Genomic DNA, 18,488 nt, shown 5'->3' on the forward strand with positions numbered 1-18,488 from the left:
GACAATGCTTGGCCTCATGTGGCGAGTATGCAGCCAGTTCCTGGAGGAAGTAATTGATACCATTGAATGGCCCCCATGCTCACCTGACCTAAATCCAATAGAATAGCTCTAGGACATTATGTTTCGGTCTATACAACGGCACCAGGTTGAACCTCAGTCTGTTCAGGAGCTCAGCGATTGCCTGGTCCAGATCTGGATAGAAATACCCCAGGACACCATTCATCATCTTATTAGGAGCATGCCCTGACATTTTCAGGCATACATACAAGCACGTGAGGGCCATATAAACTACTAGGTACCATTTTGAGTTTCTGCAAAATGGACTAGCCAACCACTTAAAGATCAAATGTGTTCTCAAAGTGTTCCTTTAATTTTTTTTTTATTATTATTATTATTATTATTTGGAGCAGTGTATAAAGCATTGACCCAATTACCTTTGGGTAGGTCAAACTTGGAGGTGAGCATTTAATTTGCACATTGGGTGAATACACGTATGGCAATTACATTTTTAAGACTTGGAAGATACTTTTCTAGGTTTATCACAGGGGTCATTTGTGTGCACATGGACTTTACAATAAATGAAATGCAACATATAACAAAATCAAAAATATTGTAATTTTTTTTTTTTGCCGTCCCTTTTATACTGACAGATTGTGCTTATTGTCCTTTTTGCACTATTCATAAAGCACACTGAATGAAGATTGGTGGCATCTAAAATAAAAAGAAAACCACCACAAACACATTTTCATCTCCCAGCACCAGTCAATGCAAACTGACCAAATATTTTTTTTTTTTTTCCCCTGCCACAGCCAGCCAGTCAGTCCAAAACAAGCCGCGCTGGTGGCCATCAATCAGCTTTTGTTGTATCCGATTCAGTGATTGATTCAATAACTTTGTTTAATCGAACATCGATCATTTATTTTTAATTGCTCCATCACCATTTTCTAATTTTCTTACCAACAACTGTGTAATGCAATGGCCATCATGATTGGACACAAATTGGATAGGTGTTTTGTCCTCATCTCACAAAATGTAGGCAAATCTAAACCTGGCAGCTAAGATATCAAATAGGAACACATATGGTCATTTTTAAGGGTATGTAAACCCCAACAATGAACGGCTATTATTTGGTCCCTCGATCTGTTAAATATACAATCAAAATAATTTTGTTATATTGCTTTGTTAATTACAAGATTTCTAGCAAAGTCAAAAAGGTATTTTTTTGTGGACAACTTCCATGTTTTCTGCAGCCCCCACACATATGGACTGGTAAGCTGCAATATATTACTTTTTTAATTTTGGGTTTAAATACATCTTAATTGAAAAAAAAAAAACTGATCGTGTGTCCCCCCCCCCTCAATTTTGAACCAACATCACAATAAGCTTTTAATACTCTAATACAATCTCCTTTGGGCTTACCAATAACCATGTAGTATGAAGGTCACTAAGGTAAGACATCACACAACAGTTTTGGAAAATCTAAAGAAGACTGTGCAAACAAATTATATTGTGGCCAAGTTTATAGATTTGCCTCCCGACAGATATTCATGCCAAAAAGTTGATGCAGAAACAATCAGATCTATGCAACATATTCATAAAAAAATTCATGGGTAACATTTGTCAAAAATTGGGAGCCGTTTACACATATGCATTCTCATAATCAGAGACTAAATGATAAAAGTTGTTAACAAATGAACAGTGTTTAAAATCTGTAACATGTAAGATAAAAAAAATTTAACAAAATAACAAAACAAAAAAAAATAAAAAATAAACACAATATCGCAATGCAGTTAAAAATAATTTTATAGACGAATGTGACTGCAAATCGTCATCAAGAAGGCTGCACTCCAGTGCAGCACCACGTTTTACTTGCAGAGAATCTTTACCTGGCAAGCCTTTGGATGTTTCCTTAATATTTTAATACAGCATGGAGAGGGAACAATGACATTGAGAAACAAGAAATCAAAGAGTCCAATAAACTAAAGATAACAGGGGAAAAGTCCTTAAAAGAGCTGAGCAGGGCCTAAATAAGGGTCAAGGGGAGGGGGACGGGGGTGCTAAAGAAGTTTAGCTTGGTATAGGATGTTCTCTTTACTGCTTTATTTTGCTCAACTTGCTTCCATCCGTAGTTTCTTTCTGCTTTGAGGTTCTTCTGGTTCTGACTCTGAGCTGGAATCAGATCCTCCATCAAAAGCTGATATGGCACTGCCATTAGGATTGGTGTAAAGACTGCTGTCAGAGGAAGAATAGCTGGACTGAAGCCTTGAGTTTGATTTTGCTTTCTCCAGAGCACGAACTGAAGACAAAACAAAAATATTTGTTAATATAAAAGTTTTCAGAACATAACTATAATTAGAGAAGAATAAGAATAAGAGAGGGAGACACATTTAGAATTTTCCCACATTTAATGGGGTGGGGGGAGGGCTGTGCCAGGGGAACTAATGTAAATCAGTTTGCAGTAGTATTCCAAACAGTGTTACATAGTTACAATGGATATAAAAAGTCTACACACCCCTGTAAAAATTTCAGGTTTCTGCGATGTAAAAAAAAAAAAACACAACAAAAAACAAATAAATCATTTCATAACTTTTTCCACTTTTAATGTGACCTATAAACTGTACAACTCAATTGCAAAACAAAAACTGTAATCTATTTGGGGGGTATGGGGGGCGGGGCAAATATGGCACAACAGTGACCTTACCAAGAAGAAGATGAAAAGACGAGAAGAAAACTGGTCGGGGAGGCTGCCAAGAGGTCTACAGAAATATTAAAGGAGCTACAGGAATATCTGGCAAGTACAGGCTGTGTGATGTGTATGTGATAATAATCTCCCTTTTTCTTCATAGGTCTGGGCTATGGAGTAGAGTAGCAAGACGGAATCCTTTTCTAACAAAGGAAAACATCCAAGCCAGGGTACATTTTTGCAAAAAACACATCTGAAGTCTCCCAAAAGCATGTGGAAAAATGTGTTGTGGTCTGATGAAACCAAGAATTTTTTTGGGCCAGAATTCTAAAAGATATTTAGTGCAAAAAACACTGCACATCACCAATAGAACACCATATCCACAGTGACGCATGTTAGTGGCAGCATCATGCTTTGGGGCAGTTTTTCTTCAGCTGGAACAGGGGCCTTAGTCAAGATAGAGCAAATTATAAACAGTTTCAAATACCAGTCAATAGTGACACAAAACCTTCAGGTTTCTGCTAGATAGCAGAACAGGAAGAGGAACTTCATCTTTCAGTATGACAAAGCATACATCCAAAATCAACAAAGTAATAGTTTCACCAGAAGAGGATTAACGTTTTGGAATAGCCCAGCAGATTGAAAAACCGTGAGGTGATCTGAAGAGGGCTGTGCACAGAAGATGCCTTAGCAATCTGACAGATATGGAGTGTGTTTGCAAAGAAGAATGGACAAATATTGACAAGTCAAGATGTGCCAAGCTGATAGACTCATACCCAAAGACTGAGTGCTGTAATAAAGTCAAAAGGTGATTCAACAAAAGTATTTGTTTAAAACACTTTTGCAACCATTTTTTTTTTTTTACTTCCCTCCACCTAAAAGATTTCAATTTGTTGTTCAACTGAGTTGTTCAGTTTATAGGTTACATTTTTGACAATTCTGAAATTATTTATCTTTGTATCATTTTTTTACATCACGGACACCTGACATTTTAAAACAGGGTTGTGTAGACTTTTTTTCAACGTACAGTGGCTATATAAAAAATAAATAAATAAATAAAAACACAATAAATGCTTTTTTTTGGATGACTTAAAGCCAAATTTCATGGCGCTACAGGGTCCTCTTGATCTTTGTCTCTTTTCTGGGTTGGGTAATCTATCTTAATGCAGAGTGTGGCACTGATGTAACAATGTCAGTACTGTGATTTCACTAGTACATTGTAAATGAAGGGCATGGCGACATGACAGTGCACAATCTTCTGTAAGACTGAGGACATCTTATAGAGAAAAGATGCTGCCAAAGACAACTCTAAATTGAAAGAGTATTGCAGATGGGGCAAACAAAAAAATATGCAACAAGCCAATTTATTGACTTATTCTTGCTGGTAGTTAGAATTTTTTATATTTGCAAACAAAATAAAGGTTTCCCATTTAGAATAATAAGCTGTCAGGTTAGTAAAACAGCGATATCAGAAACGATTCACACAGTTTGTAGTGTACATAGATTTGCAAAACAATGAGATAAAGGCATATTTCTGAACTTTATTTCATCTCATAGTTACTGTGAAATTGTATCAATGCAGTGCATGTTATCTCAGCTTGCAGAGCTTAGAATTATTGAGTTGATCAAAAATGTAAATATTGCAGAATATACAGCCTCATGCTACAGAACTTTCTTTTTTGTTCAAACACATATTAGGGATGGAGGTTTGCCCCATTGCTATGATTAGGTTGTGTCAGGTCATATTATTACATGATACATAACCAAGCTCCATTTCATGCTAAATAAAACAAAATCATTAATGTATCCTGAATAAAAATCTATATTTACTCCAAAAGCATTTTATTAAAATAAATTTGATTAAAAAAATATAATAGAATATAATAGAATATATATATATATAATTTTATTTTTTAAATCAACGATTTTTATCCACCCTGCCACATTTATAACTCATAGCAAAGTACAATTAAATTAACACTTTGCAAGGTGTCTGACAAAACAAAGACTGAAAGACTTCACAAGTTCTCACCTTGTTGTTCTAACAGAGCATTCTGTCTCTTTAGGTCATCAATATCTTGCTGGTGTGTGTGATTTTTTCTTCTCATATACTGTATATACTCTGTTGCTTTGTCCAGGATCTGTGCCCGTGAAGCCTTAATAGGGGAAAAAAAATCCTAAGCCTATATTTATTTTTGACAAGAATAAAAAATGAACTTAAAGTAGATATTTAAATTGCCTATAAAAAAAATAAACAAATACCAAAAGAAAAAACAAAACAAAAACTATTCTGTATTGTTGCAAAGGCTCTGTAATTAAAATTAAGACATTTACTTTATACTTTTTGTCATCCTCTGCATCCTTTCCAACCAGGCCATTCCCATCTGTGCTCTGAGAGAATAAGAGAGATGTGGTCCACCTCCGACTCGGGCAAAGCTTGCCACATGCTGGCTGTATGTGGTAAACATTAAATATTACATTTTTCCTGTTTAAATAAAATATTACTATACAATAGATCCCGGCTAGTACTAGTTGTTAAGGTGCCACATCCCTTATTACAGAGAACATAGTAGGATAGGATTTTCTTAGGCACCAAAAAACAAAATCCCAAAAATTATACATTTTTATTTTAGACCAAAGCATTAAAAGCACATATTATAAAACCACCATTTTAGTCTAATACAAGCACCACCCTGACAGCAAAACAGGCTGTCACAAATAACAATTAACTCCATTTCCATTCAAATAATCTTCATCAGGGGAAAAAATTGGTGGTATAGTCTGAAATACAAATGGATACATGTCAAAACATTTGAACAAATGATATCAATAGGAACTACAACATAACACACTAAATATAAAAAAAACGTACAAAATCCAAATCAGATATTGGAGTGGGTGCGGCTGCCAACGTGAAACGTGTGGATCGAAACTTGAGGAGCACTTAAAAAGAAGTTGTAAAGTTTTGAGTTTTTCACCTTAATGCACCATATGCATTAAGGTGAAAAAAAACTTGTGGTGCAGCTGCCCCCCAGAGCCCCTCTTTCACTTGCCTGAACCCGATCTTTCCATTGTCGATAAAAGCCCAGCAGCACCAGATGCTGTCTCTGGGTCCTCATTGGATAAAGGGATAGCAGTAGCCATTGGCTCCCACTGCTGTCAATCAAATGCAGTGACACGGGAGCCAGGGCCAAGTCCTGCTGTCTGTGTGGATGGACGCTGCAACAGGACTCGGGAGAATGCCCGCATGCGTGCCCCCATAGAAAACTGCTCTCTGTGGAATCACTCTATGCAGAGGAGGAGCCAGAAGTGCTGCCGGGGGGACCCCAGAAGATGGGCCGCTCTGTGCAAAACTCTTGCACAGAGAGGGCAAGTACTACTTATTTGTTATTGAAAAAAAACTAAAACCCTTTACAATAACTTTAAAGAGCACAGATGCCAAAAAAGGACCTGCCACTAGAAACCAAGAAAAAAACTTTTTTTTTTCTCGGATATTAGATTTTGGATATATGCATTTCACATTGGCAGCCATATGGTAAATTTACACGTAGTATGTTATGTTGCAGTAACTATGGCTATTACTTGTTCAAATGTTTGACATGTATCCATTTGTGTTTTGGACCATACCACCCATATTTATCCCCCTAAACATGTTTTGCTGTCAGGGTGGTGCTTGTAATTTGTATCAGACTAAAATGGTTGTTTTTATATGTGCTTTTATGGTTTTGTAATTTTATGGATTGTGTCTTTTGGTGCCAAAAAAAAAAAAATTCCCATTTTCATACTACATATGTGTTCTAAATAAAATATATAATTCTAATGAACAGTTTTTGAATTCAGAGCAACCCGCTGGACAAGTAAAACCTGGTCACGGTCAACATCAGGAAAGGATTCATCTCTATAAATCTATTAACCACTTCAAATCCGGAAAATGTTACCCCATTCATGACCAGGTAGTTTTTTGCTATTCGGCACTGTGCTACTTTAACTGGTGATTGAGTACAGCATTGCATGACCACACAAATAGAGCCCTATTTTGGTGGTATTTGATCATCATTTGCGAATAAGAAAAAATTGTGAATAAAAAAAAAATATATTTTTTTTTTTTACTTTCTGCTATAAAACCATAAAAAAAAAAAAAATTCCTTCATAAATTCTGCTAAGTTTTTGAGAAAAACAAAAAAAAAAATACCAATAAGTATATTGGTTTGTGTGAAAGTTAGTACAAACTTTGGTATAGATAAACTGAATTTTTTTATTTTGTATACAACTAATGGTTGAGATCAATTGCTTATAATGGGATTGCGATACTGCCGTGGACAATCTGACATTAACTGACATCAGTGCTATGAATACAGTGATCGGGGCTAAAAATATACACCGACACTGCACTAATGACAATGGATGGGAAGGGGTTAACATCCAAGGTGATTAAGGGGTTAAATATGTGCCTAACTATGTGTAGCGTGTGTAAAGTGTGCTGCTTTTTGCTAATGATCTTAGTTTGGGATGAGAAACTGACAGATCGCTCCCTGTGCACAGAGCTGTGTTGAATTTCAACACAGAGCTCTCGGCTGTGAACGTACACAGCCGATCAGCACGTCCTGGCCGTAAACCATTGGCCGGGACTTGCCGACAGGCTCCCGCTGTATGCAATCACAGCGGGAGACACTCAGGGGGGTACGCATGCCTGCGCTCTAAACCCAGAAGTAGGTGACGTACCAGTGCGTCGCTTTGCCCACAGCGGCCACTCGCCTGCAGTACAAATGCGGGCAGTCATTAAGTGGTTAAAGAAACTAAAAAAGATCAAACACAATTTATTGAAATTTATCAGCTTGGCAGCATTTCTGCTGAATCCAAAGAGCAGATTTAGATGGGTGCTACATCTAACAGTGAATAAACTATATTCTGTATGTAAACTATCAGATTTCATCAGCTTATCATCAAATAGGTGCCCATCTTGGCCCCTATAGTGATTACGATGTTAGTATTAGTAATGTATCATTAATTAAATTTTTTAATAGAGAAGGATTAGCACTCCCAAAGCTTTTTTTTTTTTTTTTTTTTTTTTATTACTGTGTGTGTTTCCACTGGGAAGATTCATCTTCGCCATTTCTCCTGGTGACCACCATCACCAAAACAAAAAGTGATGGGAAAAAAAAAAAAAAAAAAAAAAAAAATCACAAAATGTTAGTTTTCACCAGAAAAGAAGGAGAAATATTTCATCAAGCACACCTCTCTGGGCAACCACCGTCTTGAGGGGAATTCCCTGCAATTTGTAGAAAATTCTCCTCACTTCCCGTTACATCTTTATGATAGGAAGTGAAGGGAAATTTTCACAAAGAGTCAAAAAGGTTTTAGCTAGGGGTGCAACGGATCAAAAAAACTCACAGATCAGATCGTTCCTTGGATCAGTCACGGATCGGATCATTTTTCAGATCAGCAAATAATAATTTAATTTGCAAAAACCTGTGAAAATTCCACCACCATATAGTCCCCACTGTAATATCCACAATCTCCACCACTGTAATATTGGCTGAGTATGGCTGGGTATCGTAGAGTATTGGCAGGCAGGGTATTGCTGAGTATCGGCAGGGTATCGCTAGAGTATTGGGGTATTGCTAGAGTACTGCAGAGTATCGGGGTACTGCAGAGTATCGGCAGGGTATTGCTGGGTACTGCAGGGTATGGAGGGATGGCTCTCAGGATCTCTCTCCTCCACTGTACAGGTTAGTACAGAGAGGGGAGAGAGGAACCGGATCTGTCGGAGCGATCAGTGTAAACAGCTTGGGTGTAGAAAGATGGCTGCCGCTTTAGAGCTAGTTCGAAGCCGTGGCCTTTCCTAAGGCCGAGACCGCGGAGCGCGGCATGTGCCGATCCGAGCAGGGTGACCCGTTCGGATCACGGATCGGGGACGATCTGTTGCACCCCTAGTTTTAGCCCTTCCCTACACTAACCAAAAGTGTACAAGAAAAAAAAAAAACACAAACATACATCACACCATGGTATAGTGGTGGAAGCAGGATTATGGTGTGGGTGTTTTTTTTTTGTTTGTTTATTTAGGGGTTCGGGCTCAGCCCATTCGTTCCAGTGAAACTCTTTAGGTGCCAGCATACCAAGACATTTTGGACAATATCATGCTCCCAACTTTGTGGGAACAGCTTGGGGATGGTCCCTTCCTGTTCCAACATGACTGTGCACTAGTGCACCAAGCAAGGTCCATAAAGACATGAATAAGAGAGTTTGGGGTGGAGGAACATGACTGCCCTGACCTCAAACCAATAGAACATCTTTGGGATTTACTAGAGCAGAGACTGCAAGCCAGGCCCCCTCTTGTCCAACATCAGTGCCTGACCTCACAAATGCACTTCTGGAAGAATGGTCAAACATTCCCATACACGCTCCTAAACATTGAGGACAAAAAGAGCTGAAGCTGTTATAGAAGCAAAGACAACTCAATATTTAACCCTACGGACTTTCATGTGTGTAAGGCGTCTCAATACAATTGGGAATATAGTATATATGTATATCTATCCATCTATCTGGGTAGACCTAAATAAATCAGATTCATATGTAGTTAAAAAGGATCAGAAATCTTTTGGGCAGGGCTTAATATTTGAGAAAAGGGAAGGAAAAAAAAAAAAAGCCAGGCAAATCCTAGTGCAGCATGAATTAATTATATTAAAATACGAAAAACGTACACAGTGTAAGGTGCACTTACAGAGTGCTAATAAGGGTGGGTGCTTTCCACATTCAGCCTCACAGGAGAGCCACTGGGGTGTCCCTGGGAGTAATCCACGAGCGCTGTATGTCAGCAGGAAGCTGAAGCCTCGAGGGAGCTCTGGAGGAAGCCGGCTGAGTAACTGTGTGTGGAAGTAATCCAGAGCTGTCAAACTGGTCAGCCGCCTACCACTGTGTCTGGCCATCACGTGTTTGGAAGGCGCGGCCATGGCTTCATCAGCGCTATAGCCTTCATGAGCTTAATTCATGCTGCACTAGGATTTGCCTGGCGCTTCTCCCTCTTTCTCACAGTGATCGGGTTTCCAGGCCCATGCCTGAAGCAGCCTTGCTCCCTCTGCAGTACTTATTTCAGAGACTCAGATCAGACAGGGGCTCATCTCCTAGAACACATGTGAAATCTCTTTTCATCTCAGGACTTGATAGATTGTTTTGAATTTCATGCATTTTATAAATTATCAATTTTTATTTTCCATTTTTTTATTGTTGCGTTGATGAACTAGCATACCCATGCAATTCTTCCTACTATTTCTAATCATAAGACATTTTAGCGCTGAGCGTTACACCAGTTCTTTGTGCGTTTTCGTTCTAGTTTAATTTTTATTTCTTAATTCAATTTTGGAAACGTATAGCAGTGTTACAGTCTAAAGATATCCTGAATTCTGCCTGTAATCAAAATCTGGTTGAGTCAACCTGTTGTGGATAAAATCTACCAATATATAACCCTAGGAAACATGAGCAATGAAGCCCGTAAAATGTTCTAGTGTCAAGTGGGATACCCCAAAACCTAATACTATTAAAGTGGACGTAAAGTTGCCCTCTAAGTGAATGGCTGATTGGTCATTGGTCTCTTCTGCCATAAATGCATCCTTCTGCCTCTCAGCTGTCATGTTCACTGAGCCGCACATAACCCACCTGAGGGGCCTAAAAAAAAAATAAAAAAATGATAGCACTTAATTTCCACTAATAGGTTTTTCCTCCCCATTACATATGGAGGAACAGTTTCTAGTAAATTCCTCTAAGCGTTATTGTTGGTAAAAAGCTTATATAGGGCTGAAAACAGGAGGTTAAGACACTGGATGTGGGAAACTTTAAACCAATAAATCCAACATATAAAATTGGTAAAAAGGAGATTAATGGCTCATTCACACCATGTCTTTTGAGCTATGTTGCTCTTCACACAGGCTCAACACTAGGGAACATAAAAATTAATTGTTTTCTATGTGCCAAGTTCCTGGCATAACACTGTTGAGGTGCAAACCAGGGAGATGGCACAACTGGTCCAAGGTGTAAACCTGCTTGCCATTTCACAAGGAGTGATGTATTTGTAGGCATTTAGGGCAGGCTGTAACTGCAACAGTACAGACAACGCAAATAGGGCTGCTTTTCTGTGGCTATAGCAATCCTTAATGTTAAAAAAGACACCATTTTCCATAATCCATCCTTGACTTGGTGTCTTATAGGAGAACAATCTAATAACATTTCAACATTAATTCTTTGCACATATCAGCCTTAACAAAGTCATTATAAAAAAAATACCCATTTAATCCCTTCCCACTCAGCCCCAGTATACCTTTATTAGGGTTCTGAATGCCTGGGGGGGGGTCAGTCAGGTGACCAGTGATTGTCTGTCACGATTGAGAACTGATCCCGACACCTACTATCCTTCATAGCTTAGTCCAGTGATGGCGAACCTTGGCACCCCTGATGTTTTGGAACTACATTTCCCATGATGCTCATGCACTCTGCAGTGTAGTTGAGCATCATGGGAAATGTAGTTCCAAAACATCTGGAGTGCCGAGGTTCGCCATCACTGGCTTAGTCTCTATGTTGGGAACACAAAACATTAGCTGCCGAGTGACCCATATTGCAGCATGTGTTAAACAAGCGGCAAGAGGTTAAGGAACATATATAGAGCAGTGATGGCAAACCTTGGCACTCCAGATGTTTTGGAACAACATTTCCCATGATGCTCACCTAAACTGCAGAGTGCATGAGCATCATGCAAATGTAGTTCCAAAACATCTGGGGTGCCAAGGTTCACCATCACTGATATAGAGCATAAGCTTAGTACTAAGTATTTACATTCGTGTGTGTATATTTATTTTGAGCTACAAGTAAACTCACCTTTTCCCCTTGGAGTGAAGGTACTGAGTCTCTTAGACTGTGGAAACTGTCCTTAATATGGTCCCTGCGTTTACGTTCTAGCGCATTGTGATGTGCTCTTTTGTCCGCCTACAAAAAAAAAAAAAGTTAAGAGTGATTTAATAATAGGATAGTTCCCAGGGGAAAAAGTTCTATTTATAGAAAACTACCAGATAGCAGGTAATATTGCATTGTAACCATATCAAAAACATACTACCCATACTATAGAGTAGCAATTCTATTGTAATCTTGTATAGAGAATACCAAAATACATATAGTCTTGAATTTCCAGAGTAGAATAATAAGGGCCGAAGCAGCTTCACAGAAAAAACATCTGAAGGGCTGCATGTGCTAAACCTGTTAAATTATTTTACCAAAATAAAGATTTTCTTGTTGTGAATAAAGCACTTAAACAAGAATTGTTACTAATGTTGCAGGATGCCATGCTATAATCACAAATGGGATTAGGCTGCCCCTGCCAATAAGACTGGGCTTGATGTTTTTCTAAGTAATCCCTGGAACATTTTTAAAATACCGGTTTATCCTGCCAAAAGAATCAATCGGCTAAGGTGATGTTCTTCCATCCTCCCAGTGCAGCAATGCCCACAGTTTCTCAGACTGACAGTGCATTGCTTTATCTGCAGAAGAATAGGGATGTAAAAGCGGTTCTCAGTATCTCCCCCCCCCCCCCCCCCCAACAGACCTAATGGTTCTATGCCAACAAATAATTTTATGAAAAATTGCGGATCAAGAACTCAAAATAGTTTCAAAAAAGTTTTCTCAGTACAACAGAACATTCTTTAGTGCTGGTTCAAACCAGAATTGCACAGGAAAGCATCTTGCATGATGCGATTTTCAGCCTACTCATTTTAATGGGCTGTAATCGCACAGTATGGTACAAAATTTAGTGCATGGGCTACTTTTAAAAACACACTGCAACCGAATTCAATGGTACTTAAAGCTTTCACTCATAAGGCAACACTATTGAGACCCATAGATTGTGGGGTTCCTTCACTGTCTTCCAGCGAACAGGTAACTGATACTTGCTAAGTATTTATATGCATGTTGCATATAACCATTAGGGAGAGGTTTTTGCTTTTGGAAATTTTTAGTGGCCCTGAACCATTTGTATTTGACAGGTTCACTTTTTAGTAAATTATTAGGGATGTACTTTTTTTTATTTTTTTATTTTTTTAACACCGAGTACCGATACTTCCCCCTCCCCACCCAAGTACTTGCTGATAACAATTACCAATAGCCACTGCCTAGGAAAGGTTGGTACAGGGGTGGTTTGGGAAGTGGGGGTTGTTCGGGAGTTGGGTGAGGCGAAATAGGGGATTGTGGGGTGAGAGAATTGGGATGTAAAATGCTGTGATTGCTTGGGGTGGAGGGTGGAGCATTGGAAGACATAGGGCAGAGGTAACAGCTGGTGGTGGGAAGGAGGATGCAACACATGGAGGGCAAAGCACAAGCGGTTAGGAGGGCAGGGTTCTGGCACAGTACATGCAGAGTGCAGGGGTCAGTTCTCCTCCATCACTCCTTTCCACTGCATTCTCATCCACCCCTCAGCTCTAACTTGTGTTTACACCTCCTCTACTGCCCTTCATCTTCTCACACCTCCCTTAAAAGCTACATCCTGCACATGCCTTACAATTGTACTAATGCAGAGTACCTGGCCAGCTATAGCACAGACATCCCCCTATTGCAAGAGCTGCCTCTATGAAGCCAGATCATCTGGGGGCATCAGCATCCAGGCGTCAGGGTCAGAGAAAGTGCATCCTACCTCGGGAAGCCCCCTTCCTGCCCCTGACAGTACTACCTGGAGTGCCAGTATCTCCTTTGGCACTGCACTCAGGGAGAAAAGCTTTAAAAAAAAAAAGCCCCGATTCTAGTAAATTTAGCTGACAGGCTGGGACTGATGTGTCCAGTTCAGGTCTGAGGTTACTTCCTGTATCAATTTAGGGCATCGGAGATTTTGAGCACCAATACTCACAAAAATGCCTAGTATCAGCACAGATACCGATACTAGTATCGGTACAACCCATATGTTTATTCTTTTTGTTTGAGTACCAAAAAAGCAATGGATCACATGACAACCAAAAAGGACATCCCTATGTATTTTTGTTTATTCTATTCATGTTTGGGGGCTTCCTCCTACAATCAAAATATCAGAGTTGGGTTGCACAGGTCTGATTCCTATTGGCCCACATCTGAATAGTCTGTAGGAAACAAAAGCTTTGAAATTGAATTTCAATATCTAAATTTATATACTGCAAAGAAAACCCCAATGGAAAGTCGTAGAGGCAAACTGAACAGCACTAGACAGACAAAATGCAGAAGAACCATAAGACAAACATGAGAACCACACGGTATGTATGTTGCCACATTGTGCAAGACTAACCTATACAAATTAATCTTCATAGGCATGGAATCTTCACACATGACCACATCAGCAAGATTTATACACTGGGCCATTGGTTGCAAACTTGGGATTCACATAGGATACATCAGTTTATAGGACTACATACACATTTGCCTTTTATAGCATCCAAGTGAACAGTCACAGATTTTTAAGTTGCCATATCATTGATGAACATTTGTATTAAAATAATAAAACTACTGAATCAGAGGGCTAATTTACCAAGGGAGCCTAAGTGTCTCATTTGTAACCAATGAAACTTTACTATGAAGAATGTAAAATGGGGAACATGTGGTTATTGCCGATTATATATTTGCGGTGGGTTGAAGGCATGGTGGTCCATTCAGATGTATAAAACTGATTTTTTGGAATGCCTTGGTCTCAATGGTCAAATTCAGAACAAGCCACAGTATATCAGTGGGTCTGTGGTCAATCCCAAACTTGAACAGTATTACTTAGCTAAACCTGATGACTTAGGCTTGCCATAGACAGATGTCTCACCAGTGACAGGTAGGGAAATATGAACCTGTTTTCTTATGTACTTATGCAGAGTAAAACTACACTTTCTGAGAGGAGGGGGAGAATGTGTAAGGTTTCCACTACCTGTCTGTTATAACAAAATGATTCTGGTATTTAAAAAGGATGATAATGACCTCATAAGCTGACCCTAAAAAAGTCCTATCCCAAGTTTTAAAAAATTGGGACTTTGTACAACTAAAAATTTTTTGGGGTTTAGACCATATCTCCAGACATTGGTCCCTCAAATCCAAGCTGCCTCCAAGATGTAGATATCAGGTTATAACAAAAACGCACAGTAAATTATTACCATGTTCCATAACACCACTGTGCACACCGTGCTGCTTATTCTATACTCCATGGACTGATTTATAGACTTCATTACACTCCCCTACATAGATTTCAAGACTTCTTGTCTTAAAGCTACCATCGCCTTGGTACATTATTCTTATTCTTTCAAGGATCCATTTTACAGACACATGGAATTATGTGCACAGACAGTGCCTCTAGCTGTGCCCTTAAACCAGATTTTAACTGCTTGTATATTAGAATGCTGCAACATATTCTGGCCTCCATGGGTTTCCACCAACAATGGATTGACCTTGCAGATTAGCAAGTAAAATTCAGTGGTCAGAAGCTTCCCTGGATGTTGCATGCCCCTTCTCTCCTGTGCTGTGCTCAGGTGTTGTTCTATGGGGAACTTTGAGGCTTTTACCTTTTTGAGGCAACCTTAGACAGAATTATCAAAGGAGCCACTAAAAGGAAAATTACTCCCCCAGGCCCAAAAAAAAATTGTCATGTCTTCTGGAAAGTTTTGGCCCCCCTCCAGTACAGATCCTACCCCACTCATAGCCTAGGTTTAAGTCTACAGGCTCAAAACATTTTCCAGACTGTCTGACAAGTCTGCATAAGCATTAAAAGTTAGCGCCCCCATCTGTCATTTCAGGTAGATAGCCACCTCCTCAAGTTTGTTAAAATTTGGCTTTGCCAAAGTTACTTCCACAGGTTGGAAGATCAACTATCAGTACTTTTCTCAAAATTCCTTCCTTAACCACTTCCTGCCCAAGGTTGTCATATGACGTCCTTGCGTTTCCATAGGAATATCTGAATGATGCCTGCAGCTACAGGCATCATTCAGATATCCTCTTGTTCAGCCAGGGGTGATTTACTTTTTTTTTTTTTTTTTTAAAGAGAAAATGTGCAAGTAAAAAATAAAATAAAAGTAAAATAAGGAAAAAATTAAAAATTTTAAGTGCTCCTTAAGCTGCTCCGGCAGCTTGCACACAAAAGCAAACACGCACACAAGCGCCGCCCACATATGTAAACGCCGTTCAAACCACACATGCGAGGTATCAGTGCGTGCATTAGAGCAAGAGCAATTATTCTAGCATTAGACCTCCTCTAACTCTAAACTGGTAACCTGTAAATTTATTTAAAGCGTCACCTATGGAGATTAAGTACCAAAGTTTGTCACCATTCCACGAGTGTCCGCGCAATTTTAAAAACGTGACATGTTGGGTATTTACTCGGCGTAACTTCATCTTTCACATTATACAAAACAATTGGGCTAACTTTACTGTTATGCTATTTTTTAATTCATAAAAAATAGTTTTTGGGGGTTCTAAGTAATTTTCTAGCAAAAAAAAAATGATTTTTACATGTAGGAGTGCCAGAATGGGCCCGGTATGGAAGTGGTTAAAATTTCCATATTTTCCGCTTGGTGCATTTCTACACTTCTGCTGGGTCTCGCTTTCAAGGCTTCCTTGAAATATCCCCCACAAATAGTTCATTGGGAGATATAGATCTTGCATTTTAGTGTTACTTTGCCTTTACTGTAATTTTATCGGTCCTATTAAAGTTATATTTCATACTGCAGTAATCTGCTTTGTACTCTATTTGAAAAAGGGATTTTACGGCAAATACTAATGCAGAAAGTTTGGAGCGGCTTGGGAGCATGTGATCAGGTAATGGTGGGGGAAGATGGTGATATTTCACTGCTACCGAGCACCAATGCATGTGAGGGGGAATGACCTGACAGCAATTATTATTATTAGTAGTAGTATTATTGTGGTCACTGACAATGCTCAGGGATTATTAGGGCTTAAATTGCCCCAGAGTACCTTGGGCCGGGAGAGATAAAGAGCAATGATCAGAAAGCCATTGTGCAGGGTTGTGCGTTACTAAGTGCACAGTCAGAAGTGCATACAGTATCAGCCTAATAGCCGTTCGTCTATTTTAAGCCATACAACTTGCAATCTGATTGTAGATCTAAACTATGTCATGCACACAAATGTGTTGTATGAGGGCTTGTCTGTGAAGTTAAAATGAATGACATGTTTAGGTATACGGCGCTACTCTTTAAACCTAAGTGTGTATTAATGCTACACAAAGTGAGAACCCATTGAACTTGTAAGTCGAAATCAATAAAATACAAAAACTACTCTATCTACAATTCCTAAATAATAAAGCTCATAAATGCCAAAAGTGCTCTGTGTTTAGCAATAAATTACAACTATAATATTGTAAAGTCCATAAATATGCATAGAGTGCAATGTATTAAAAAGGTGCTCAGTGCTCCAAACTTCACAATATTCAGTGGTCTGTGCGAAAACTGTGCTCCCACACTCGCCAGAACATGATAATGCAAGCGCTTTATATGCAAAACCAATGGTCTTTGTACTGTCCCCTTTTGGAATGAATGGATTCTCCTTTCTATTGGTTCGTCATACATCTATGTACGTGAAGAAAAAAAAAAAAAAAAAAAAAAAAAACACACACACACACACAACTAAGCAATCTCCATAGCGTAATCCCGATTTGCCGCTGTTATAGCGGCACTCTTCAGCCACTAGCGGGGCGCATTCAACCCCTGCTAGCGGCCAAGAGTAAAAATCCCCCCTAAAAGCACCAAAGCGCTTCAACAGCAGGGCCCATTGATTTAAATGGCAGGGGCTCCCGCACTGTCCACAAGATGCTGCTTGCAGGGTTTTTTTCCCCTGCCTTGCAAGTGCACGGCCCCAGTGTGAAAACACTCAGGGCTTTCACGCTGGGGCAGCAGAAGAGCCAGTTTAAAGGTGCTATTTTTAAAAGCCTCAGTATGAAGTATAAGCGTTATAAAGCCTTAGCTTTATTTAGGAAAAGTCAAAAATAAAATGGTGGGCCCAACTTAGGATAATGCCCTGTATACACGGTTGGACCTTCCGATGGAGAATGTCTGATCGGATCTTGTTGTCGGAAAATCTGGTCGTGTGTGGGCTCCATCTGACTTTTTCTGGCGGAATTTCCGACACACAAGTTGGAGAGCAGGATCTAAAATTTTCCGACAACAAAATCCAATCATTTAAATTCCGATCGTGTGTAGACAATTCCGACAGACAAAGCGCCACGCATGCTCAGACGAGACGAAAGCTATTAGCTACTGCCCTCTTTATAGTCCTGTCATACGTGTTCTACGTCACTGCGTTCTTAACGATCGGATTTTCCAACAACTTTGTGCGACCGCGTGTATGCAAGACAAGTTTGGGCCAAAATGCGTCAATTTTTTTCCCCCAATATAAAGACATGTGCAAAACAGTTTGGGTCCAAATGCAAGCAAAATGTTTGCTTTAGCACATTGTACCATCTTATACAATGTTTTGCATTATTATTGACGTCCTTGGGTTTTATCACAGTTTGAAGTAAAATGTATTTTAGGATTTTTACCACTTGGTTTACACAACAAAACAAAAGCAAAACATCAGATGGGGCATTAAGGAACAACAATTTTCAGTTGAACTAATGTCTGGGCATTGACATGGGCAACCTAAGACATTCAGGTACTTCAAACACTAAATTGTAGTGCTGGCTGCACCTTCAGGGTCATTGCCCTGCTGAAAGATGAGCTTTCCTTCAAAAATCTCTAGGCAAACAGTATTTCTTTGATGGGTGCCTTGCATTTTTATCCAATCTTGTCCCGAGTCCTGACCAGTTCTCTATCCCAGCTGTCAA

The 18,488-nt window shown here is 39.3% G+C and overlaps 1 protein-coding gene across 7 annotated transcripts in view; it reads right to left on the reverse strand.

Annotated features, from left to right (window-relative positions):
- Nucleotides 1-892: 892 nt before the first annotated feature.
- MAX (MYC associated factor X) overlaps nucleotides 893-18,488 on the reverse strand; it is a 39,314-nt gene continuing 21,718 nt past the window's right edge. For 2 of the 7 annotated variants that reach the window (XM_077464957.1, XM_077464959.1), the window contains 3 exons: nucleotides 11,549-11,656; nucleotides 4,716-4,839; nucleotides 1,503-2,296 (listed from right to left, as the gene is read on the reverse strand). In XM_077464957.1, the coding sequence (XP_077321083.1) occupies nucleotides 2,109-2,296; nucleotides 4,716-4,839; nucleotides 11,549-11,656 (420 nt within the window). In that variant the 3' untranslated portion in view covers nucleotides 1,503-2,108. Of the gene's footprint in view, nucleotides 2,297-4,715; nucleotides 4,861-5,017; nucleotides 5,135-11,548; nucleotides 11,657-18,488 lie in introns of all 7 variants that reach the window. The other 5 variants (XM_077464953.1, XM_077464954.1, XM_077464955.1 and 2 more) reach the window with 5 other exon arrangements.

This window comes from Lithobates pipiens, unplaced genomic scaffold (genome assembly GCF_037356315.1).
Source record: "Lithobates pipiens isolate NorthernLeopardFrog02 unplaced genomic scaffold, aLitPip1_a1.2 Scaffold_30, whole genome shotgun sequence".
Taxonomy (NCBI): domain Eukaryota; kingdom Metazoa; phylum Chordata; class Amphibia; order Anura; family Ranidae; genus Lithobates; species Lithobates pipiens.